This window comes from Daphnia pulicaria, chromosome 1 (genome assembly GCF_021234035.1).
Source record: "Daphnia pulicaria isolate SC F1-1A chromosome 1, SC_F0-13Bv2, whole genome shotgun sequence".
Taxonomy (NCBI): domain Eukaryota; kingdom Metazoa; phylum Arthropoda; class Branchiopoda; order Diplostraca; family Daphniidae; genus Daphnia; species Daphnia pulicaria.
In genome coordinates, this window is record NC_060913.1 from 9,667,453 (window position 1) to 9,692,139 (window position 24,687).

At 39.2% G+C, this 24,687-nt stretch overlaps 3 protein-coding genes and 2 long non-coding RNA genes across 6 annotated transcripts; 2 read left to right on the forward strand and 3 right to left on the reverse strand.

Moving 5' to 3' along the window:
* Window positions 1-1,810: 1,810 nt before the first annotated feature.
* Window positions 1,811-4,667, reverse strand: LOC124335095 (heterogeneous nuclear ribonucleoprotein U-like protein 1). Its single transcript, XM_046789109.1, has 8 exons — window positions 4,624-4,667; window positions 3,796-4,554; window positions 3,507-3,723; window positions 3,350-3,449; window positions 3,175-3,287; window positions 2,681-3,114; window positions 2,071-2,610; window positions 1,811-1,949 (listed from the first exon to the last, which is right to left on the reverse strand). The coding sequence occupies exons 1-8, from the start codon at window positions 4,665-4,667 to the stop codon at window positions 1,811-1,813; spliced, it is 2,346 nt and encodes a 781-aa protein (XP_046645065.1).
* A 776-nt stretch (window positions 4,668-5,443) lies between these two features.
* LOC124335253 (heterogeneous nuclear ribonucleoprotein U-like protein 1) lies at window positions 5,444-7,309 on the reverse strand. Its single transcript, XM_046789121.1, has 4 exons — window positions 6,915-7,309; window positions 5,749-6,843; window positions 5,515-5,667; window positions 5,444-5,453 (listed from the first exon to the last, which is right to left on the reverse strand). Exons 1-4 carry the CDS (start codon window positions 7,145-7,147, stop codon window positions 5,444-5,446), a joined length of 1,491 nt encoding a protein of 496 aa, XP_046645077.1. The 5' UTR covers window positions 7,148-7,309.
* Window positions 7,310-8,136: 827 nt separating this feature from the next.
* Window positions 8,137-13,547, reverse strand: LOC124350937. 2 transcript variants are annotated; one of them, XR_006921296.1, is made up of 4 exons: window positions 13,200-13,547; window positions 8,446-8,520; window positions 8,264-8,384; window positions 8,137-8,206 (listed from the first exon to the last, which is right to left on the reverse strand). It is a non-coding gene; the product is annotated as an uncharacterized LOC124350937 (long non-coding RNA). The 2 variants fall into 2 exon arrangements; XR_006921297.1 differs by lacking the exon at window positions 13,200-13,547 and adding an exon at window positions 10,840-10,910.
* A 74-nt stretch (window positions 13,548-13,621) lies between these two features.
* Window positions 13,622-14,138, forward strand: LOC124350547. Its single transcript, XR_006921056.1, has 3 exons — window positions 13,622-13,786; window positions 13,845-14,039; window positions 14,102-14,138. It is a non-coding gene; the product is annotated as an uncharacterized LOC124350547 (long non-coding RNA).
* A 4,655-nt stretch (window positions 14,139-18,793) lies between these two features.
* LOC124349526 lies at window positions 18,794-20,410 on the forward strand. The gene is made up of 5 exons (XM_046800212.1): window positions 18,794-18,885; window positions 18,961-19,017; window positions 19,510-19,727; window positions 19,792-19,915; window positions 20,160-20,410. The coding sequence occupies exons 1-5, from the start codon at window positions 18,882-18,884 to the stop codon at window positions 20,231-20,233; spliced, it is 477 nt and encodes a 158-aa protein (XP_046656168.1). The 5' UTR covers window positions 18,794-18,881; the 3' UTR covers window positions 20,234-20,410.
* The last annotated feature ends 4,277 nt before the right edge of the window (window positions 20,411-24,687 follow it).

The following is a 24,687-nucleotide window of genomic DNA, read 5'->3' on the forward strand; positions in this document are numbered from 1 at the left end:
CAGAAAATCTATGTTTGAAAATCAAAAGATTCTACCCTTTTCCTCTTTCTTGACTGATACACATGGTAGACAGCACAATTATTTGAGGATTTCTTTAACAGAGCGCTGCAACCTACGATGTAAGTGAAATAAACAAATTTGTGAGTAGGCTAAACTCTTAAGCATTGACTTTCCCACATTATTTCCAGGTCAATATTGCATGCCAGCTGGAGGTGTTGACTTAACAACAAAGGACAAACTACTAACAACAAGTGAAATCATTAAAATTGCTTCTGCTTTTGTAGAAGAAGGTGTAGATAAAATTAGGTTGACTGGTGGGGAGCCCTCCATCCGTCCTGATATTGTTGAGCTTGTTGGTATATATTATGACCTTCAGTTCTTGTAAGTCTTATAACTTAATTAATTTCTGAATTTAGGTTAGTTAGGAGGAAAGCTATGGACAGTTCGTTGCTGGGAGTAGTTGGCGCAGCTGTCTGTAGCCCGGGAGAAGTAGTTGGCCAGATGTTTACCACTCCAGTATATTTCGATCGGTTTCTATCCGACTATCTGAGCGGAGGTGACAAATTGGCGATTCTTCTCGATTATGACGGGACGTTGGCGCCTATTGCACCGCATCCGGACATGGCCATCATTCCCAACGAAACGAAACGCGTTCTGGATCGGCTGTCAAACTGTCCGGACGTCTACGTGGCCATCATTTCTGGCCGTGGGGTGGCCAGCGTCAAATCGATTGTTCGAAATTTCATTTCGAAAAACGTCATTCATTAGATTCAATTTTGTTTATAGTTGATAAAATCAGTTGAAAAAGAACAGAGTTATTTGAAATTTCAACGCAGCCCAGCTGTAGCAGACGACTGTTCTTACTTCTTCCTTCTGTCAAGTTTACTAGCTGTTTCTACTGTGTCAGATACTCAGATTTCAGAAAAATGTTGTTGTCTAATTAAAAAGTTTCCGACTGATAAATGGTGAAAATTAACTTTTCTTAACTTTTAGTGTGAGAACTGAATATTATAGAAGATTGTCAATCATGTATTGTTGCCACAAGAAACAGTGGCTTCTAAAAATGAATAAAGTCTCGTCTGGATAACACTGTGTTGAGCTGTTGACTTTACTGGTATCAGAGATTCGTCCTTTTTTTTATTTTATCTGTCCTAACAAAATTTGATACAATCGATGACAAGGTAATTATTTTTGGTTTTGCTTATAGTTAGACATTTATTTTTTTTGGTGAGTGGCTCTTATTTCGCAGGTGGGTGCTGCCATATCAATGTCGTACATTACTGGAAAACCCATCGTCTTTATTGGCACTGGACAAATGTATGACGTCTTGAAGACTCCAAATGTCAAGGCGGTAGTTAGCATCTTAATGAAATAAATCAATTATATTGAAAAGGGAATATTCCCCTAGGTTTTTCAAATAAATGGGATATACGGAAAATTATTGAAAGAAAGTCATAATTTATTTCTGAATTAACATTACATTTTTGGAAATTTCCCCGTAAGACATTACTTTGGGATAGATAAGAAAACATAATTGTAGCGACATATTATCTGCTGCTAAGAAAACTGAGAATTTTTTTTTACCATGTAAGGATATAAGGATAATAAGAAAGGTAACAATACGAAAGATTAAAAAGATCCACGGCCATGGCCTCTTCCAGCGGTAGTTGATGGTGCACTTTTTTATGAAGGTGGTAAAATTTTTTTTTACCGTGTAAGGATATAAGGATAATAAGAAACGTAACAATACGAAAGATTAAAAAGATCCACGGCCATGGCCTCTTCCAGCGGTAGTTGATGGTGCACTTTTTTATGAAGGTGGTCCTGGAGTTATGGGTTCCGAAATTAATTTCATCGGTGATGCTCCTGCTAAAAGTCCTCGCCTAGCTCCAAGTAGGACACTTTCGGGATTACAAAGATTGGCTGCTACGCGCGGTTCGGTACTTCTCCTTCTTTTTTCGAGGTTCCGGACAATCATTGATGTAATGACCCGCTTCGTTACAATTATGACAATGTCCTTTTGGTTTTTTTTTCCCTGTTTTTTTTTTTTTTCTTTTCCCATTTTCTTGCTGGGAGGATTCAGGACGAGGAGGGTCGGTATCACTTCTAGGTAATTGAGGTGTATGTCCCATCGAATTGCTTGCAGAATTGCTGTCGCTTTCTCTGTGACGATTATTATTTTGGCCATTTTCTAGGTTGTCTTCTTCTATTTTCGGTGTAAGCAAAATGACTTGAGCAGCCTTTGCTTCGGTGCTGTACTTTTTAATGACTTTAAGTGCCTCTTCCTTTTCCAATTCAGGAAATTCAACTTCGGAAAACGTTTTGTCAACTGTTGGAAATTTGAAATCTATCTTCATTTGCAAGACGATAGAGTCTGATTCATCTTTACCCTCTTCTTGAATTTTCTTTTTTTCTCGATATTTTGCGTCTTCTTCTGTTGGAACAATTACAACTGCTTTGCGTTTGAATCCAGAAAAGCTTTTCATTTTCTTGTTCAGTGCAACAAGGTATATGTTTGTTAGATCAAGGATGTAGTTCCTACGCCGTCTGGCAGCAATTTTGATCAAATTATTTAGACAGTGAATGCACTTATTGAACAAGTCGGAATACCTAAACGAGAGCGGAAATAAATCACTATTACAGTTTCTAAATTAGAAATATAAGACTTATTTTAACATACTTTTTTCCAGTGTAGGTTTTCCGACGCGGTAATCCATTTACCTTCATTTTACCAAGGATCGCATTTGTTCCCAAAACATTGAACTTTCGATTGGGATTTTCCGCAGAGAATTTGTTGGCATACGTAGTTTTCCCAGCATAGGGTAGACCACACATTGCGATTATCTGACATTTAGCCCTAGTACTTGGCGCGATTGCTCCTCGTAAACGCTTTTCGAGAGGAATTTCGCTAGCCCACTCGTAGCCTTCCGTTGGTGGGAACCAAGGATCTTCTTTTTGGCCAAAATTTACTTCAAATCGACAATTTTTGGTCAAGATGTGTGGGAAAAGTGCTCGGCCATTCAATTCCTCTCGGGGCAGAGAGAATGCTACGTCTTGAGGCACACCATTGACGCTAAAAGATATTTCAACTGATTGTTTTTCCTCCGAAGCGTCCTACAAATAAAAAAAATCTATTTTTAATCCGTCGTAACGTGAGAAAATTTGATTGTTTACCAGGTAAACACCGACCACGTCGTTCAATTTGAAAGGCAACCCGTAGTCTTTGATTTCACTTTTTCCATATGTTTTTGCCGTACATTCGTAGCCGTAAGAAAATTGATCTTCGCCTAATACAAAAAATATTTAGTCACTACACTAACATGGCAATACAAATATTTTTTGCTTTTACCCAATTGATAAGTAGTAGAGTCGACCGACCATCCAACACGAACAATGTGGCGATTAGGCTCCGATTCTTCTACATGACAAACTGCTAAATTTTCCGTAACCTGGAAAAAAATATTCGTACATCGATAATCAAATATTTCAATTAATATCATTTGTACCTTCACTTCATAGCAAACTTTTCCGTTTTCAAAGCCATACGTTGCGCGAGCTCCAGCATACATGTAAGCAAATACAGCTTCAGTTAGCGGAGCGCCACTAACGAAATCAGTTTTGTTTATGATTAGGTTGAGATCTGAATTATACCAGTCGAGCACGACCAAAGTTTTATCATATTCAGGCTCATCTTCTTCATTTTCAATGACTGGTTCTGGTGATCTACAGATGTGAAAAATACACATAATTATGCAATACATAAATTTAAAAGAGACACAAAATAATCAAATTTACCTATTTCGTTGCCTTTCTTCTTCTGATCTTTCTTCCAATTCTTCTGTATCCATAAATACTTCAAGAAATTCTATTTCATCTTCAACAGCTTCAACTTGATGACAATCTTTTAAAGCGCGAATATCTTCTATCGATTCTTCGGCTAAAGGATCAATTGGATCTCCAGAGTCCGGTAAAATTTCCTCTTCAATAACTTTTTCTTCGCTATTAAGTGAAGGAGAAATAGGAATATGATGTTCTTGACGAGGTAAATAAGAATGGGATGTAGGTGATGGAGGTCCGCGATTGCTAACACGTCCACTGTGACTGCTATGCCAGTCATTGAGATCATTTTCATGGCCATTTCTTTGGGTTTGACATTGTCTTTCCAGCTGACCGTATTCATCATTAAATGCTTCGGTTTTGTACTTTTCAATGACTTTTGTTGCCTCTTCCAATGCCAATTCAGGAAATTCAACTTCAGAAAACGTGTCATCGACTGATGGAATTTTGAAATTTGCTTTCATTAGCATGACAGTATAGTCAGCTACTTCTTGACCCTCTTCTTGAATTTTCTCATCTTCTCTAACCTTGGCGTCTTCTTCTGTTGGAACAATTACAACTGCTTTGCGTATGAATCCAGAAAAGTAAGACATATTTCTCTGCTGTGTTGAAGTGTAGACATTAGTAAGATCAAGAATGTAATTCCTTTGCCGTTTGCCAGCAATTGTGAGCAAACTATTTACACATGTAAGGCACCTTTTGTGCAATATCTCCAACCTAAACGAGAGCGGAAATAAAGCACTGTTTAAGTTTCTTAGTTACAAATTAATACTATTTTCAACACACCTTCTAGTGTAGTAATTCCGACGCGGTAATCCATTTACCGTCATTTTACCAAGGATCGCACTTGTTCCCAAAATATTTATCTTTAGATGCGGATTTTCCGCAGAGAATTGGTTTGCCCAAGTAGTTTTCCCAGCACCGGGTAGACCACACATCATAATAATCTGACAATCACCCATAGTAGGTGGCGCGAGTGCTCCTCGTAAACGATTTCCGAGTGGAATTTCGTTAGCCCACTTGTATCCTTCTGTTGGTGGGAACCAAGGTTCTTCTTTTTGGCCAAAATTTACTTCAAACCGACAATTTTTGGTCAAGATGTGGGGGAACAGTGCTCGGCCATTCAATTCCTCTCGGGGCAGAGTGAATGCTATGCCTTGGGTTTCACCGTTGACGCTAAAAGATAATTCAACTGATTCTTTTTCCTCAGAAGCGTCCTAGATATAAAAAAAATCTAATTTTAATCCATCGTAACGTGAGAAAACGAGATTGCTTACCAAGTAAACACCAACCACGTCGTTCAATTTGAAAGATACCCCGTAGTCTTTGAATTCACAGTTCTGAGATATTTTTGCCATACCTTCATAGCCGTAAGAAAATGGATCTTCGCCTAATACAAAAAATATTTAGTCACTACGCTGACATGGCAATAAAAATATATTTTGCTTCTACCTAATTGATAAGTAGTAGAGTCAACCGACCATCCAACACGGATTATGTGGCGATTGGGCATGGATTCTTCTAGATTCGAAATTGCCAAATTTTCCGTAACCTGGAAATAATAAACAAATAGTCGTACATCGATAATCAAATTTTTCAAATAATATTATTTGTACCTTCACTTCATAGCAAACTTTTCCGTTTATAAAGCCATACGATGCTCGAGCACCAGCAAACATGTAAGCAAATCCAACATCAGTTAGCGGAGCGCCACTAACGAAATCTTTGGCGTCTATGATCAAGTTCAAATCTGAATTATATGTGTCTAGCACGACCAGACTTCCATCAATTTCGGGCTCATCTTCTGCCACTTTTTTTTGATTAGCAGGACTGGGTGATCTACAAATAAGAAAAATACACATAATGATGCAATGCATAAATTTAAAAGAGGCACAAAATAATTACAATTACCTGCTTCTTGGCCTTTTGCTTCCTCTGCCAGTCGCGTCTTCTGAATTTTCTTCCAATGACTCTGTTTCTAAAAATACTCCGAGAAATTCAATATCAACTTGATCGGTTCCACTATGGATAACCTGCTCGATAGGTTGCTGAATAGGCTGCTGGACAACTTGCTGTATGACTGGTTGTACCACTTGAGGAGGAGGCTGTTGTACAACAACAGTTGCAGGCTGCTGCTGCCGTTGGGGAGCAGGAGGCGGCTGATTCTGACGTCTGATCTCCTCGCGTTCGTCACGTTCTTTAACCAACAGCTGGACTTGACTTCTGAGTAACTTTGCCAGCACCTTGACATCCTCCTCCATGAGAGTGCCGTCCGAATGCATATCCTGGGCAAGTTTGTCGGCATCGTCCGTCACTACGTTGAACTCGAACTGGATGGCTTCGTTCTCCTTGTGCTTATCGCGCCTTTTCTTTGGATCGAGGACGCGTAACCGGAATTGGACACTTTCGCTGGTGCTGGCCACCGCCTCGTCGCGCGACACTACTTCCACCTTCAGACCCATTTCTTCGGCAAAGAACTCGGTGTCGTTCAATAAATCCTTGGCGCTAGGCCTCTCTTCCTTACGCAGACGCGTGCAACGGTCGTTAATGTGATTGCTAATTTGGTGATCTATTTCAATGTCGCTTGCTTGGTTTTGAGATGTTTTTTTCGTTATCAGCGGACGGTATCCATTATCCTTTAATTCGGATTTGTATTTTTCAATGACTTTAAGTGCCTCTTCCAATGCCAATTCAGGAAATTCAACTTCGGAAAACGTGTCGTCGATTGTTGGAATAATGAAATATTTTTTCAATAGTAAGATGGCAGAGTCATGCTCAAATTTACCCTCTTCATGAATTTTTTTCTTTTCACGCACTTTCGCGTCTTCTTCTGTTGGAACAATTACAACTGCTTTGCGTTTCAATTCAGAAAAATTAGACATTATTCTTTTCCTTGTTGAAGGGTTGACGTTAGTCTGATCAAGGATATAGTTCCTACGCTGTTTGGCAGCAATTTCGAGCAAAGTATTCAGGCAGTGTTTGCACTTTTTGTTCAAATTTGGCAAACTAAACGAAAAAGGAAATAAATTTACTATCGCAGTTTCTATATTTAAAAAATAAAACTATTTTCAACATACCTTCCAGGGTAGCGTCCATTTAGCTTCATTTTTTCCAAAAAAGCATTTGTTCCCAAAATATTGAACTTTTGATCGGGATTTTCCTCAGAGAATTTGTTGGCCCAAGTTGTTTTCCCGGCATAGGGTAGACCACACATTACTATCATCTGACAATCAGCCCAAGTATCAGGTCTATAAGGTCCTCGTATACGTTTATCGACTGGAATTTCGTTAGCCCACTCGTAGCCTTCCATCGGTGGGAACCAAGGTTCTTCTTTTTGGCCAAAATTAACCTCAAATCGACAATTTCTGGTCAAGATGTGGGGGAATAGTACTTGGTCATACAATTCATCTCGGGGCAGATTGAATGCTACGCCTTGGGTTTCACCGTTGACGCTAAAAGATAATTCAACTGATTCTTTTTCCTCAGAAGCGTCCTAGATATAAAAAAAATCTAATTTTAATCCATCGTAACGTGAGAAAATTTGATTGTTTACCAGATAAACACCAACCACGTCGTTCAATTTGAAAGATACCCCGTAGTCTTTAGATACACTATCTTCAGATTTCTTTCCCGTACATTCATAGCCGTAAGAAAATGGATCTTCGCCTAATACAAGAAATATTTAGTCACTACGCTGACATGGCAACAACAATAAATTTTGCTTTTACCTAATTGATAAGTGGTAGAGTCAACCGACCATCCAACACGGATTATGTGGCGATTGGGCATGGATTCTTCTAGATTCGAAATTGCCAAATTTTCCGTAACCTGGAAACAAATAGTCGTACATCGATAATCAAATTTTTCAAAATATATAATTTGTACCTTCACTTCATAGTAAACTTTTCCGTTTACAAAGCCGTAGTTTGCGCGAGCTCCAGCAAACATGTAAGCAAATCCAGCATCAGTTAGCGGAGCGCCACTATTGGAATCATTGGCGTCTATGATCAAGTTCAGATCTGAATTATAATTGTCTAACAAGATCAAATATTCCTCAATTTCGGGCTCATCTACTGCTACTTCTTGTTGATTAGCAGGACTGAGTGATCTACAAATAAGAAAAATACACATAATGATGCAATACATAAATTTAAAAGACGCACAAAAAAATAACATTTACCTGGTTCTTTGCCTTTTGCTTCCTCTGCCAGTCGTGTCTTGTGATATTTCTACTTCGGGAGGGAGAACTGGATCTACTTCTAGTCCACATCCTCTCAGTCCCAGTTCCCGTCTTCTCCTTTTCACCCATTGTTTCTGCTCAAAGGAAAATGGCTTTGTTTTTTTAAGGTCCACTGGTTTCCCTTTAAACCTGTTAAATTAGACTATAAATTTAAAAAATGAATTTATACATTATTTTCAAGCTGACTTACCCATCCGAAAATTCCTTGATTTTATCGGGACAGCCAGTGCAATCACCTTCGTACACCCAGTCTTTTTCCTCGTAACCCACCCACTCTACCTCATACCAAGTGTCCTCTTTATATTTGCTAAAACATTAAAAAAAAATTACATTAAATGAATGATGAAAGAAATTAAAACAAAATTTACCCAATGTTAGTAATTTTCTTGACGGGGTATTTTCTTCGTTTATCCAAAGACATGGCGACAATAGAGATTAGGAATCTTTACGAGAGAAAAAAAAAGGGATTGGCCGGTTATTTGTGTGTACTTAAACAGCCCAGAAAAATGTCGATATAATTAGCGCTGCATAAACAACCGGGGAAAAAAAGGATTGCCACCAAAATAAAAATTACTTATTTTTCCACCGTAGGGAGATAAAAAAAAAGGAAAAAGAGAAGATTCACCTGTGTCTTTTCGATTAGCACCTCGGTTACGTCATAATAAAAACCGACCAACAACAACAAGAACCCAACAACCCAAAAAAACGTTTTCTAGGACCAATTTCTGTTTTTGGGGAATTTTGGTTGTGTTTTTTTTTTAGGTTCCTCGCTAATTGATTGATCGCCCACTATTAGAAAAAACGGGCTGGATGCAAATAGGATAAAAGCGAACGAAACGATAAAACTCTTCCAAAAACGGCAAGAATATTACTCAAATATAAATCAATGAATAGTATAAATCCATCTGGCAACATGACGATGGCCAAAGAATATTGTCAGCTAGTTACGTCACCCATCAAACTAGCACCAATAGTCAACAAACAATAAAAAATCCCAACCTATTTCATTCGAAATTCACCAGTGTCGTGTCTTGCATTAGCATAAAAATAAATTAAAAATTTTCAACAACAAAAAAATGTCGTCGTCAAGTGGGAAAACGAGAAACAATATTTGAAATGGCACAAACGAATGAAATCTAAGAAAAAAAATTTAGAAAAACTTTTGAATAAGGGGGGGGGGCGGATCCGGAAATTCCTCTCGAAATGATTATTGTGAAAGAATCACGCGCCATCGAGCGCACGTTATGCTAATATTTAACTTGGCGGATAACAAATGAGGTGAAACATGAAACACTACCGAAAGAAAAAGAGTTACCATCTCCTTCCTCCCACCTGTTACTTTCGGTTCTCACGATTCAATTATCAGCTTGAAACAAAAAAAGGAGAGAGGAAAGTAATGGGGGGTGGGATTATATCGGCATGCGAAAAATATTTGACTTTTTAACGAAGATAGAAAAGGTGGAAAATGTGCCCCCCGCCGCGTTGATGTCGCTATCTCTCTCGTGAGAAATATCAAAAAAATACCGACTGTATAACACAACCGACACTCCCACCAACCGACACTCCCAACCCCCAACCACTACCACCACTGCAGCACATCAGCGGGGGAAAGAACGGGCGGGTTCTTTTATTCTTTTCTTGTCGTCTTGGAAACGGCCATAAGCAGCAAAGACGAGACGAAAGAGAAGGAACAGAGAAATCGATAACAACAAGCCGAAATCTACATAATTCAATCGTATAAAAGCAATAAGCAGCAACCCAGAATCGCCGAACATTTCCGGGGACAAATAAAGTTCACGAGATCAAAATTCTGTTGGCCCAACGGCAATCGGATGGAAACGAATCTAGATCCAAAGCAACCAAAAAAGACAAGAGGAAGAACGAAACAAGAGGACGGAAGAAGAAGAAGAGCAGGTGGGGGAGTAGTTACACCACCACCCACCGCACTCATCGCTCGGATGATCCAATAGAAAAACCCAATGGAAATGTGTAACCAGTTGCAGTCCATGTTCAGACAAAGAATCGTCGAGACCTTTTTTCCCCATATTTCATCGTGTAGTCTTCGCTCATTGAAATTCGCTGCAGCAAGTTGCAACAGCATCGGCCTGATGGATGGAACATCAAAACATCAAAACGCCATCAAGTAGTTAGTGACAAAGAGGGGGGAAAATAGTCTACATGGGTCGTCTAATATCAAAAGAATTTGTTATGATAAAAACATTCACGTTGGTGAATACGAACACGCCAAAGAAAAGTAACAACAAAAGTAACAAAAAAAGCCACCGAGAAACCGCAGTTTTTTAAACTGTACTTTTTTTCTTTTCTTTTCGCTTGTTGTGTTTGTTTCGTCCTCTGAAGTATATATGTTTCCCCTTCTTTTTTTCCTCATACAGTCCAGTTCTCATCTCATGGACTATTAAAAAACCTACGGTAACGGACCCAGACACTTGCACAAGGAGATTCGATGCCGCCCCAAACTCCTCTAGAATTTCAATCCAAAACTTCCTGTATTTATCAATTCATGAGAGCAGAGCGAACACGAAACGTCCATTTAGGTCGCTACTACTCAATTCGAGCCAAACCAAAATAAAAAATAAACCATTTCGACAATATGTTGTTTTTGTATGTCTCTTTTTTCTTCTTCTTCTGCGCCAAAATGGAGACGAAAAACAAGAAATGGTGATGCTCGTCATCGATTATCACACCAAATCCCCCGGCAAGTAAAAAAGAAAAGACGAGGAAAAAAAAGACAAAAAACTTACGCTAAAAGGGCTGTCAAGTAAAGAACCGGACTGCTGAGGTGTCTCATCCGCTTGTTCCACGATCCGGGTGAGAGATTTTGTAATTTTTCTCCTCCATCCACCCATGCGTGAATCCCGACAGAAAAAATAAAAAAAGAACTAACCGATTTCTACCTTTTTAAAGTGGCGGGGGGTAAAGAGCACAAACACACAAGAGACACCTTTGGGGCCTTCGGCGGCCCTAAAATAAAAATGCCTGGAGAATAAAAGGAGGCCGTCATCGTCATATCAATTGCCTGGAAATGTCGTGATCCATGGGACGATACAGTTAAACCAAAAAAAAACAAGAAAGAAAGAAAGAAACATCTCCTTAAAGCTGTGCTGCTGCTGCTCCCCACGTCAAAGAATAAAAGGGCGATACATTAAGTGTGAACAGACAATTTATAGCCCGTTTGATATCGTAAACCAATAATGTACCGACCGACGGGAGAGAGAGAGAGAGAGAGAGAGAGAAAGAAAAAAGACACAAAAGAGTCTGGAAAAGCTTGGACCTCTCTACTAGCTTTATTAATGGAAGGGTGGTGTGTGTGGATGAAAGACAAAAGAAAAGAGTCCATCCATCCAGCCACCCATCCGGTCTGCTCGAATCCAGCCAAATGCCTATCGAAATCCACTTTTGGGAGCCCCCCCTTTTGAGGCCCTCCAGCGTCTGACGTAGTCAACGCCGCACTGCGGGAAATTCGCCATCAACAGGAAAAGGATTAAATATAGCCACACGAAGAAAATAAAAAAAAAAGAAAAATGGAGAGACTCTCTAGCGACGCTCTTGATTATTAATTCACTCCTTTTTTGCTCTTATCCAACGCGATATTTTTGTTATTCACTCAATTTCCCTCGTGTCCTTCATCATCGAAAAGACCAATCGATTGGCTGACATTTAATGAGAAACGCGCCGGGTAATTCAAACCGCCGTCTTTAATCAATTGGATTGTTAATGAAATGGGGGGATGGGGGGGACTTGGAGGAACGGTGTAACTGGTACAAAACCCTCTGGTGGCAAGTTGCAAAGTTTTTAATCATATGGGGCTGACTCATTATCCACGATGACATCACGCTGCACGAACGAACGAAAAAAAAACGACCAGCCAGTTTTATCCAGCCCCACGTAGCCTAAAGCCATAAGCCACAGACCCCCTGTGCGAATCAACTCCGTGTGTGTGTGTGCGTATATTCCTCGTCATTCTTCTCTAAAGCTAAATTCGGACATGATTATTTCCCATCGGGATTGTTATCAACAACAATAACAACAACGGGATCAAGAAAAAGAAAAAGGAGAAGCTGGTTTGTCTTTTTCTTTCTCATCTCTCGCTCTCCCGATTGATTGGCGCCACCCGGGGGTTGTTGTATCTGTTTGTTCATCCAACCCTTTTTCTTTTTTTCCCCCCAAACATCTTCTTCCTTTTGAGTTCGTTGTGTTGTTATAGAAAAGACGAGTTGTTGTTGTTACGACGATAGGACTTACCACTGCCGGCCCAGTTGATTGAAATGCTATCGACCAGCTGGGTGGGGAACCTCTGGGCCCAGTGTTCCTCCCGTGTACATAGTTGCCCTGTAGTTGATTGTCAACCGAGTCAATGATAGCGGTAACTCATTATTCATTAAGAACCAAGAAAAAGCATGTACAAGAGTGGAGTGGGTGTGTGATGTCTGTGTCTCAATTTTAACTGGAAAACAGCTGATCAATCTCCTCCCTTTTTTCCCTATGACACACACACACAGTCGCTCGTTTCTTGTATTATTTCTGCAAGAGTAAAACGCATCTCGGTGCTGGCGGAAATCGATCTCAAAATCCCCCCGGATGACGAGCTAGAAGGAATCTAAACGCTACACTACGCACACATATTCCGAGTGTAGAAAAGCAATCACGTACGAGAGGGCGAGGGCAATAGAAAGAGAGCGAGAAAATCCAGCTAAAGCTTGCTCCGTTTGACGTTTGCAAGGCTTCATGAAAGTAAAAAAAAAACAAGACACAAGAAGAAGTGGAAAGGTCAATCAGCATTGACAGACGAGAAAAACCTTCGCCGTGAACGATTGGGAAAACCCAGGTTCTCTATCGAGGGCAATAGAGACAAAGCAGCAGCACACACACAACAAGTAGTTGGTTAGACAGCTCGATAGTTTAAGCAATCTCTCAAAAACAACAACAAAAATATCCCCCGCATAAGTTGTGTGTGTAAGAAAGGCTGCACTAGCAGAGACCCAGTTTTGCCAATATGAAACAAGCGTTGCCTTGGCAACGGGCAAAAGTACACACACACACCCCGAATATGAAAGCCGACAATGATGGATGAATGGGAATCATAAATAAAACATTGGCTTACCCCGTGAGCCAGTCGACAGTGTCTCTGAGGTATTCGGGTAGTTTCTCTGTAGCTTGAAGTCGGGGGAAGAAAACGACACCGAAAACGACGAGGTAGGAAAGGAAGAAGAAGGACGTCGGCCACCCAAGGTTGCTTTTTTCACAAGCACTGCCACCAGCCAGCCAGCAGTGTATTGTACAGTAGTAGAAAATTTTCTCGACTGGCTAGAAAACGAGACTGTCCAAACCAGATGCCAAATTGACCGTTTTTCAGCAACGTGCTGCTCTTCTTCTTGTAATTTCTGGCTTCACACAGTTTATGTTAGTACACTATTTCTAGGATAGAGCAATCGAATTTGCAACCAGCGAGGTGCAGACTGCAGAGTGCTTCTGGTTCTCTGATGATCTGGCAACGTCCAATCCGTCACGGTAATAACAAATAGGTTGCAATGGCGTCTGTCAACTTACTTACCGAAAGATTTTTACGATAAATGTGAAGCCCAAAAATGGCAAGAAAGGAAAGAGTCAGTGGACGTGGTAAAACAATTAGTAGCAAATCCAAAGCTTCAAAATGGAGACTAAGAAGATTTAGTCAGGGCCTTGAAAAAGGTAGTAGATTTCATTGGTTTTGTATATTGTATTGTAATAATGTGTTTTTTCTTTTCAGATCATCGCCAAAGACTCAAATGTAATGGTTATTGCCGTTGCCGGCAAATGCATGACCGGTCTGGCTAACGGATTGAAAAAGAAATTTTCATCCTATGCTTTAGCCTGCCTACCAACAATTTTAGAAAAGTTCAAGGAGAAGAAACAGAACGTTGTAACTGCTATGCGTGAGGCAATCGATGCAATCTATCCCAGTGTAAGCGTGCATTACAATAACGTTAAATTAAAAAACACCAAATTCATAATTATAATTTGCAGACGATGATTGAAGCTATTCAAGAAGATGTCTTTGCTGGATTAGAGAACACAAATCCACCGGTCAAAGCTGAAACTGCAGCTTTCTTGGGTCGATGCTTTACAAAATGTAATGCAACAGTATTAAACAAAAAACTTCTAAAGACCTATTGTCCAGCTCTGATCAAAACTTTAAACGAGTCGGGTAATATTTCATAAATATCTTCTGTAACTGTTAGAGCTTAAAGAATGTATGTATTTTTCATCACTAGATCCTGGTGTACTTGACAGTTCAGCTGAAGCCCTTGGCACGGCTATGAAGTCGTCGGCGAAAAAGTAATCATGCCTTTCATTCCAGACTTAGAAGCCATGAAATTGGCAAAAATCAAGGAATGTTGTGAAAAGGCTATTGTTTGTGGTAAATCTTCTGGTCCAGCTAAACCCAAAGCTGCTGTTGCAAATGATGTAAAGGAAGCTACTGCTAAGCCTGCTGAGGCAGCACAAAAGAAACCTGGGGCTGTCATTAAGAAACCGACACCAGCAGCATCTGGAAGTGGCCCGCCGAAGAAAACTGTAGGAAATCCAGTGGCAAAAAAACCAGCTGGAGCGGATGCCATAGTCGAAGAAAAATTGGAAAAAAAGCTTTCACTAGAAGAAGTAGAAGAGAATGCTGCTGCCATTTTACCTCCGGAAGTCATAACTGGAATTACAGATGCTAATTGGAAGACTTGATTGGGTGCTATGGAGTCTGTGATACAGGTATTTCATTTTTTTTTTATTTTGTTCTTGTTTTTATTTTCATTAAGTTATTCTTTTTTTTTCTATATAGACAATTCAAACACTCGATAGAGTTGACATACCTACACAGGTTTTGGTACGAACTTTGTGTAAAAAACCAGGCTTGAAAGACAACAACTTTCAAGTCACTAAACTGAAATTAGAAGCCGTCAAGAATTTGGCAGAAATTCGGACCGTATAACAAGACTCTCTCGGAAGAGGAGAGCGTGGAAACCGACGAGGAGAATTCGGTGGAAACCGACGCGGAGAATTGGGAGACGGAGCACCCCATTGCCAACTGTTTGTGCTGCGTACAAAAACGTTGCAAATGTATACGGCCTGAAACACAAACAATCTCTATCTTCACATCCGCCACAAGATCTATCCACAATCTCTATCCCGAGCCACGTCCTCCTGAGCGCCGGCTCTGATCACCTGATTTTCGTGTGGAACATCGTGACCAGCACGCCCATTAACGTAACCAAACGTCACCCGGATGTCATTTATTCCATGTCGTTCAACCACGACGGCTCCCTGCTGCCACCACCTGCAAGGACAAGCAGTTGCGCATCATCGAGCCGAGAACGGTTCACTTGTGGAAGATGTTGAGCGAGGGCGGAATGGAAGTGAAATGGAGTCCTTTCCGTTTCCCCCACTGTCAAATCAGTCGCTCCAATTAGGATATGATTGAAATGCTGACCAAAGTAGTCCAGGAGGCTGGACTGAGTAACGTCACCGAACGCAGTTCTGCTAGTCTCTTGTTCACCGTCCGATCCATTTGCGAGTTATACATTTCCGCCGAGCCTGAATACCATCGCGACGCCCTAGAGAAACTCCCTTTCCACGCTGCTGTGGCGTTAGAGAGGAGGAGAACGGCCGCCGGCGTTCAAGTGCTGTCTCTGCTAATGCAAATTAAAAATGTTATCGCTAGATGGCCACATCTTAGACAAGAATCTTTAGATTGACGTTAAAAAAAATATTCGGCAATGCTGTTCAATTACCGGAAACAAAGAACGATTTTCTAGTGCGACTTTTTAATGGCCGCCCAATATCACTTTTCATATTTTCTCTATCTCAAGCTCCTGTCTACTCATGATGATGCCTTGGCAGCTCAACTTTAACATACACTCACCTCGAACTCTTATATTCCCCAGCACATAATTCTAAGGTACTTTCCACTTCATAAAACATATTTATCTTCATTTCTTTAATTCAACGTCAAATTCTGTTACACATCCAGAGATCACACTTTTGGAATTTCAATTACCCAGAGCTCTCACAACCACAACCTGAGTTACTGAGTGCAATACTGCAGCGAAACCCACACGTCTTTCCTCAGCAGCAGCAACAACACCTCCACAGCCATGGAACAGCAATCGACTGTGCATCCTCATCAGCAGCAGCAAGCCGTGTACAATTCTCAGTAGCAAATTGGTTATGTATCACCTGCCAGTCATGTTGGGAGTTTTACACCAAGTGGCGATTCTGTTCAGGTAGTACCAGAGAATTCATCTGCCAAAAGTAGCTGTTTTCATTTTTCATTTTTCATAGGGATATGCTCCTCAGCAAAGTCCTTCCTAAGAGCCACGTCATTCATTTGCCTAATGCCCACTTGCAATCACTTCTACTTCCTCTTATCTGGTCTCGTATCAAGTCAGACGAGGGCGCTTCCTCCCGTGGTCTAGAATCTTATCAACATGGGCGAAAAAAGATTCTTCAGTCTAAGAAAAAGTTCTGAATCCTCGAGGATTAGAAGAAGTTGATGTCGAGGAATCCACAAACCATTCTGTGCTATCAGCTCTTCGTTCAGAGTTATCTTCGCATTCAAAGGAAATTTCTTCGTGGATCAAACGCTGGACAGCATCTTGGATTAAACTCACTGACATTGCAGAGGTAAAAGAATTATTACGCTTCAGCCTTTGTTATTCTATTCATCTACATAATTTCCAATTTTTTATTTATAGAATAAGAAGAAATGTACGGATTTGTTCGTGAAACTTCGCCTCTGGAACCTTCTCCTACAGCTGTTGACAAGCACGAGGATTCTACTCTACTATCGTACATGTTATGAAACGAGCCAGAGTGACGGGCCGCCGAGTTGTTATTATCGCTGTTGGGCAAGCTGTTGGTGAAAAATTTAAGCAACAAAAATGTCCCTCGTCTTCTGAGGACGAAAACAACAATGCCAAGAAACCTGAACAGGAAAACGCTGCCGCTGATTGCAATAACCAGAACCAATCCCTGGAAATGGCCGATTGGAGAAAGAAGCTTCTACTCTCTAAAAACAATCCTTTCCCAGAAGCAGCACCTGGTACAAGAACGCAGGTATTAACAACGCCTCGTGATGCCGAAAGCTTAGAGCTTTTTTGTCCGTTGACTGAATACAAGCTTATGCACGAGAGAGACCCAGACAATCCGCGACTCGTTCAACACTGGCCTTTTTTCCGAAGAGCACTTTTCACCGTGGGATTGCTACTGCGGCATTTCGATTTTACAGACGAAGAGGTGATTATTTAGTTTGATTGTTTGGATCTCAGGATTACCGTGTTGAAACCTTGTTTAAATTTTTGTTTCAATGGTTTCAGGTGCGTTACGGGTTACCTGACTCTACCAAACAACAAGTGATGGAGATACTTTTTTACGTTGTGTGCCGAAAATATTTATTTTTTAGAATATATTTCACATTGACATGATGGTGTCTGTAACGGGGTCTAACCTCTTGCAAGGATTCAGAGAATCTCTCGGTCGGACAGTTCGTGATTGGTATGTAAGCTCAGGTCCTGCCAGCCCTATTATTAACTGGGAGGTGGAACGATTGGTGGCCACCTAATAGTGGTCGCCATGTTCTCACCAATCTATTAATAACTGGGCGGCGGGATGAAGGGCTGACTACCGGTTAGGACAGTTCGTGATTGGTATGTCAGCTCAGGTCCTGCCAGCCCTATTATTAACTGGGAGGTGGAACGATTGGTGGCCACCTAATAGTGGTCGCCATGTTCTCACCAATCTATTAATGACTGGGCGGCGGGATGAAGGGCTGACTACCGGTCGGACAGTTTGGTGTGTCAGCACACGACAGCACATGACGTCCAAAAAAGGTCAAGACATCAGCAGTAAAGAGAAGCCGAAAAAAGATGAAATCCGCCGCAAGTCTAAGAAATGATGGTCGTCGTCGTCACATATGTTTGTTGTAACTGCCGAGACATTTCTGTTTTTAAAAACCTTGCCTTATGGTGAGCAGTCTTGCTTGCCAGTAATCCAAATAGCCCCTTCATTAATTAGGTATTTGTGTTGCGTAGTTTATGTTCCGTTTAAATACATCTATTCCCTGTTGATTTTTTCTGAACATTTGTCAAAGATTTTTGAAAAGTGTAACTCAATAAAACCCAAAATAAATCGGAAAAAATAAAGATATCTACAGGAAAGTCCCTGAATGGACAAGTAAGTGTAAAGAGCCAGCAACCAGCTGAGCGCGAGTAGATGTGTCGAAAACTGTCAATCGTTGATGTGCATTTCAGTAGCTTGAAATCACAAAACAAATTTTAGCGGTGTTGCCAAATAACTTAAATTGATTGCTTGAATCGGGAAATTCAGGAAGATTGAATGAATAAATGATTACAGAATAAAAAAGTACTACAACGAACAACATTATATGACTGAGAACACTCAACATTCATTATAATAATTCAATTCGACATAATTTTTTGTCCACCTTGGGCACCTTCAATAGACCTCTTGAACATTGCGGATAGCAGGATTTTTCAGGATTCTTTCAGCAACAACATCAAAATCCCTTTTTCTCTTTCCCATCTGGTGGTTTTGACAGATATACATACGCACACACGATCTTCTTCGATAAATCAATAATAAAATTCTTGGGAGATGCGCAAAGTAAAGGTTGCTGTTTAGCAGTCTCGGCTAGGAGTTGTCAAAAAAGTTGTCGTCGGCCACTTGTTAGGGAAGTGAGAATTAAAATAGGAAAAATAGCTGTCGGTCTCCCCCCTTTGTTTTGTGTTGAATTGAAAAGATGGGTAATATTTAATTACTGAATTTCCTTTCTTTCTTCTAATTGTTATAAGTAACACATTTCAAAATTCTTTCTTTAGATGAAGAAATAATCGAATTATCCAGTGACGATGACGTTCGCGTTCAACAGATTGCTGGTGAGTATATATGCGAAGTAGAGTATTTACTGTCGTGTCAGTTGATTGTGTCACTTTTCTTTTTACTTTGTTTTCCCTGGGTTTTTGACATAAACAGAAAGTCACTTGGTCGGGTAAACAACATTTGCAAGTGGGTTTCCCTTTTTGGATGACTTCCCCTAGCGATCACCCCTATCGTTCCCTTTGCCAAGGTTTATATAGTAGTGTTGGGTTAGTGTTCTGAAAACCTTTGTTAGAAAATCGAAATCGCTGCTTGCAGAAATGCCTGTTTCTAGAGGAAGGAAAAGTTTTATTTCGTAGTTCGTAAAACTATCTCTTTTGTTTCTGGTGTTAGCCTTCCTCGTACCAAGGGTCACTACGTTTCGCTTTTGAAATATTTTTTTTATATATGTAGTTTTTTATGTCACTGCTTTACACTTTACTACTTTCTCCCTACTCGAAATGAAATTGATTTTGTCAATTACTAATATCATCACTTTTTTTCATGTTTAGAAAATCCCAACATGGATAACATTAAGAAAATGGATACTGAAATAAAAAAAAAAATAACTGAAAAAAGAAGAATTTTGACGTCGAACTCCATCAGGGTCCCACTACAAATTATGGCAGAAGAGGCAGTAAATGCCTACAACAGCAGTCATCCGGATAGTCCGCCAATATCCATCACACAGGAATTGTTGCGGACTTTGTCTACTAAGTTTTGGGATAAGGTAAATTTTTATTTTAAATTCCGCTTTTAGTTATTTCGTTTATATTTAACTTACATTTCTACAGGAAAGTCAGGCACAAAGTTCTAGTAAAGCGATTCACGAAATGGAACGCGTGAATATTGATAGTCTTACCGTTCCCCACGTGGAGTCCATTTTGAAGTTAAGTGCAGAAAAGGGAAAGTTAATGGGTAATTACATTTTTAACAATTATTATTACTATCAGTATGATTAAATTCGCTCATTTTTACGTTAAATTGCCAATTATCCGAAATTGTTTGTTTATCCGCTCGGTCGAAAATTTCTCAAAAATATCCGGTCATCGGAAAATTAACCGGCATATGGAAGCACTGCGTTCCGATCACTTATTACTTTTCATTAAGAATATCGTTCCTAGTATTTCTTAATTTCTTACCTTAGAATTTATTTTTTTAGAATTGGAAAGAGAAAAATTTGCCAATTCATCCAACGCAGCATCCAGTCAACAAAGGGGAAAAAAAGAAAATTAGAAGACCAATTCCACCAAATACTCCCAAATGTGTCATCAGCTAAAATCACAATCAGTGTCAACAGTTCTGGAAACGTTCAAGTGTACTATATGGAAAAGGTTCAAAAAGTTAAAAGCACAAATATCTGCAAAACACCTTACACTGAGACCTCATTCAAAAAAATTGATTTTGCTTTACCGGAAAACCTGGTTACTGATGACAATTTGAAAAAACTTAATGCGTTTTATTCCGACGGTAATTTGGAAATCATTCTGAACACCAAGAACACGTTGGTTAATGGCAAATTAATTCCAATAACCATTACTGATGAATGAATTTTGATTTGTCCAATTTTTTTAAAAAATTCTTTGAAATTCAATGTGAAATACACAATTTTTTCAACTATATATTGTTATATAAAAAATTGGTTGAAATTTCGAAAATTGAAAATATAATACTATGTAATATTAAAAAGACCCTTCCAGGTTCGCCCTCGGGTATTAACGGGCAAGATAACAGTTAAAAGCTTCTGCTTATTTTCAAAATAATTAAAATATAGGAATTTCGAAAGATTTTGTTTATTATAATTTCCTGGATTTTTTTTTCTGTATCATTTACGAAATAAAATAATAAACAATGTAAATTCTTGAGTTAAACTCAGACAGTGGCCCAATTTTTCCATCACAAGGGCTGAGGTAAAAAGGCAACAGTTCTGGTTACAACATCGAGGCAACAGTACAGGTTACAAGATCGAAGCCATATTTTAGGAAAAAAGTTTGAGGCAAGGCAAAAAAAGAAGCTATGCCGACAATTTTTTATTTTCCATGATGGCATCGGGCCATATCATTAGCTAGTTCTATAGTTACATTGAGATTTTATTATTACGCCTTTTTAATTTATTTCAATCATTGTTAATCTTCTCTATTAACTTCCCATGCGGAGAAACAAATACAAAAATCTATTTATTCGAAAGGAAATAATCGACCAATTAGATTCGGAATTATTTTATGCGGAAAAAAAATTGTATTGTGATTAAGAATTTGGAGTAGAGGATAGAGATAGAAAATATCAGCCATTTCGGAATTAAGAGAAAAAAAACAGGGAAGGGGGAATAATCTAAGTTTTACTATATCATATAAACGACTCAATACATTCTCTTACTTGGTTCTTGTATTTCATTGTTTAGGACGAGTAGGAATGAAACATGTTTGACCAAAATCAACCGGAAAAACAACTTCGATACCTAGATACAAAATACCAAACCGGAACAGAAACAGTGTGAGGGAAAAAATTATGAAACGAAAGAATAGAGGATTATTTTAAAAAAAATTGGGAAACGGAAAGATGTGTTCGATTATTCATATAAACTGATTGAAGATCAATAGTATAGCTGGGAAGGATTCTTAGTTTTTCTTACAAACATACAGAGATGGAAAATAATGAGTAGAACTTATCATAAACAAAAATCCAAAAATCGTTAGAGGTAATAATTTTGAAAAAGAAATGACGTACGACAAAAATCCGAACAACGAAAGGCAAGTATTGACGAGGGATTTGGAACATTGTGTTGTCGTTTTGTGTAACGATGAGTTTTTTGTTTCTTTTGTTTTTGGTCTTTCTATCTTTTCCTCAATCACCTAAAACTTTGACTATTTGCCCCATAAGTTAGTTGTTGAGGGTGCCGATGGGCGGAACTTAAGCCAAGCACCATGGGTGCTGTTGCTCGACGAAACGAGATTTGGGTGACTGATTGTTGAGAACCATGGGTGGAGGAAATGAGAGAAAACTATAGCAAGAAGTGGCAGTCACAGGATACCAGCCCAATTAATTAAATAAACAATCGTTATTTATGTCAATATCTTCCATGGTCTTCGATCGTCCTCCTTTTGGTGCTGGATATAGCCCTCTATGATTTCTTGATAAAGATTCTATTTAAAAAAAAATACTAAATGAACCATTAGTTAAAAAATCAAAAGAAAACATTATAATAACCATTTAACATGGTGGTTAGGTAGCCATGTACTGTTGGCGTTACTTGTTGGATTAATTCTTTCTCCCTAGTTTCTTCTATTGCCATTACAAATTCTTCACCAGTAAAAAATGTATTACATGGTACTGTGACCGGTACTGTTGTCTTTGTCAACTCTAAACCATAACAAAAAAAACCAATGGAATTCCTTGGAATTCCTAACTTTTCAGCATCAAGAATGAAATTTGCCTAAATAATTAATAAAACAATAAAAATAACATTTCTTAATTGCAATAAATAGATTACGTACAAAGTGGAATGGACTAATACAAAAGTTGGCCGGATGTATCATCAAAATTGTTAATCGAGAGCCAGGATAATATTTAGATATCATGACATCTAGTAGGTTGGCAATTGGCTGATTAGGCGATTTTTTGCAGCACTTATGCATTTCGGATATAGCACATCGCGCATCGGCATGGGCATCAAATGTTGCGACAAATTTTTGTCGAAATTCAAAATTGATCAGTTGTTGGTTATCCAAACTAAAGAAAAAATAAATGAAAAAGTCGATAATGCGAATTAAATAACCTACCCAAGAAAAACGTAATAAAACTTACTATTTATAGTAAAAACCCTCAGCTCTGAAGCGATGGAAAGTATCCATTGTTCTCCCGTTCGTGTTTCTTCCAACGACGAATAAGTATTCGTGTGGGATTACACTAATCGGATCCATGTTGATGAATTTAATTTCCTTCGTCGGTTTTTCGAGATGTTTTCGAATTGTTTTACCACCACACTTAGGACATTTCCCAATATAAATATTTGTACAATTGGCAAAACATAAAGAACACGTCATAACCGAAGGTGGATACATCAAATCAAAGTCAGTGTTTGATGCAACTTGTTCAAGTAATTTTTTCTTTGATTGATTTTGTTCCAGAGAATAGTGTTGTTCTATCAAAGTAGTGGCGACCTCACCTTTTGATAACATTTGAGGAACTACTATTGAACTGAAATTGTTGTCCATCCATGTCACAAAATTAGTAAAACATTCATTGTCATCTAAATTCACCGCCATTTTTAGTTAAATGAAACTACTGGCACGTTGCAAAAGTGACGATGCTCCAGTGACGGCCTAGAGGCTGGCTATCCCTGGATTGCCTAATAGATCCAGCTTAATGTAACTATCACTTATTGTAACCCCCTGGACGTTGCAAACACACACTTAACACACTTGAACCGATGAACGAATAGAGTTTCCAAGATGCGTTTGCTGTAGTGAAACACCCAGCAAATGGCTGCAATGCTGTTAACAGAAACAGGGAAATAGAGGGGGGAAAATAACAGCAATAACCAAGTAAATGAAACCTACTGGCTAACTTCTCATGGGCTGGCTGGCTTCACGTAGAATGTCTTTCAAACCAAGTGCTGCAACTGTTTTGCTCTCATACAGTCCTTTGCCACGAGGTTCTTGACGAAACTCTTGCCTATTAGGGTAGAGATGAGATTTCAAGCGGTGAATTTGGGTCTTCAGCTCATATAGTGTTGAATTTGGGTCAACCTAAAAGAAGAAATACATTTGGTCAATGGTCATTCTAGTGGCAGAGTGCCATACAAGTCTGCCACCTAACTCAACTTACCGTAAAAGTTGCCAGCTGTTTTCCCCCTGAAGTACTTAAAATGCCAATCTAAAAGTGAACACAAATTGAAATGTTATTAGTAAATTTTTAGGTTAATTCAAAATACAAAGCTAGTATTGATAACCAAACTAAATCGACGAGTTATATGATACACACATCCCTTTTGATTTTCGTTTAGTAGAATATCGCTTCTCATGATTCAGAACGTAAAGTTTGAGTTTCAAACTTTATTTTGACCATTTATTACCAGAGAGACAAAACAAAAAACGAGAAGAACAAAAAAAAAAAGGTCAACGACGTCCGTGTATGACGGTCTTTTATTTTTTTTTCTTGTTCACGCTCCCGGTTGTCTACGACCGACACACTGTCGTGTGTGCAATAATACAGCTATATATACTATCCGTGGCGGGGAATATGAAAATGGCGAAAAAGCATTCCAAAAGGACAAAATTCTTCTTCCCAGAAAAAAAAGCTGAAAGAGAAAACGCCGAGCAACTCGTGGCGCTGCTGGACATGGTCATGTATGTATGTATGTATGTATGTATGTATCAATTTATATAGCGCACTATCGCAGATAATCTAATCCGATCTAATGACGCTGGTTAGTTTCCAATTTGGAAAGATGTGATTAAACACATCACCGTATGTTTAACGTCATATCCTTGAAAGCAATCAAGGATCCCTGTGTTATGCGTGCTGCCTTTCTCCACGGCGCGACTGCTACAGGTTTTTGACGGGTTCAGCTGGGTTTCGAAACCAGAGCCTCATTGCCTTTTTCCAAAGCGTTGACGCTCTAATCCACTACACCACCACATCCCCGTCATGACTGGCGTAGCCCAAAAATAAGGAATCTCGGGAGAAAA

What these genes read in the sequence shown, in the direction of transcription:
- LOC124335095 (XM_046789109.1), bottom strand. Translation starts at nt 4,667, where the DNA reads ATGACGGTAAATGGATTACCGCGTCGGAATTACTACACTAGAAG. An exon ending in CGGAATTACTACACTAGAAG is followed by an intron (nt 4,555 to 4,623) that starts GTGTGTTGAAAA and finishes GCTCTCGTTTAG; the next exon opens with GTTGGAGATATTGCACAAAA. An exon ending in CTCTACTACTTATCAATTGG is followed by an intron (nt 3,288 to 3,349) that starts GTAAAAGCAAAA and finishes TTTTTGTATTAG; the next exon opens with GCGAAGATCAATTTTCTTAC.
- LOC124349526 (XM_046800212.1), top strand. An exon ending in TCGCGTTCAACAGATTGCTG is followed by an intron (nt 19,018 to 19,509) that starts GTGAGTATATAT and finishes TTTCATGTTTAG; the next exon opens with AAAATCCCAACATGGATAAC. An exon ending in CTACTAAGTTTTGGGATAAG is followed by an intron (nt 19,728 to 19,791) that starts GTAAATTTTTAT and finishes ACATTTCTACAG; the next exon opens with GAAAGTCAGGCACAAAGTTC.
- LOC124335253 (XM_046789121.1), bottom strand. Translation starts at nt 7,147, where the DNA reads ATGGAAGGCTACGAGTGGGCTAACGAAATTCCAGTCGATAAACGTATA. An exon ending in AATGGACGCTACCCTGGAAG is followed by an intron (nt 6,844 to 6,914) that starts GTATGTTGAAAA and finishes TTTTTCGTTTAG; the next exon opens with TTTGCCAAATTTGAACAAAA. An exon ending in AGCAAAAGGCCAAGAAGCAG is followed by an intron (nt 5,668 to 5,748) that starts GTAATTGTAATT and finishes TAGATCACCCAG; the next exon opens with TCCTGCTAATCAAAAAAAAG.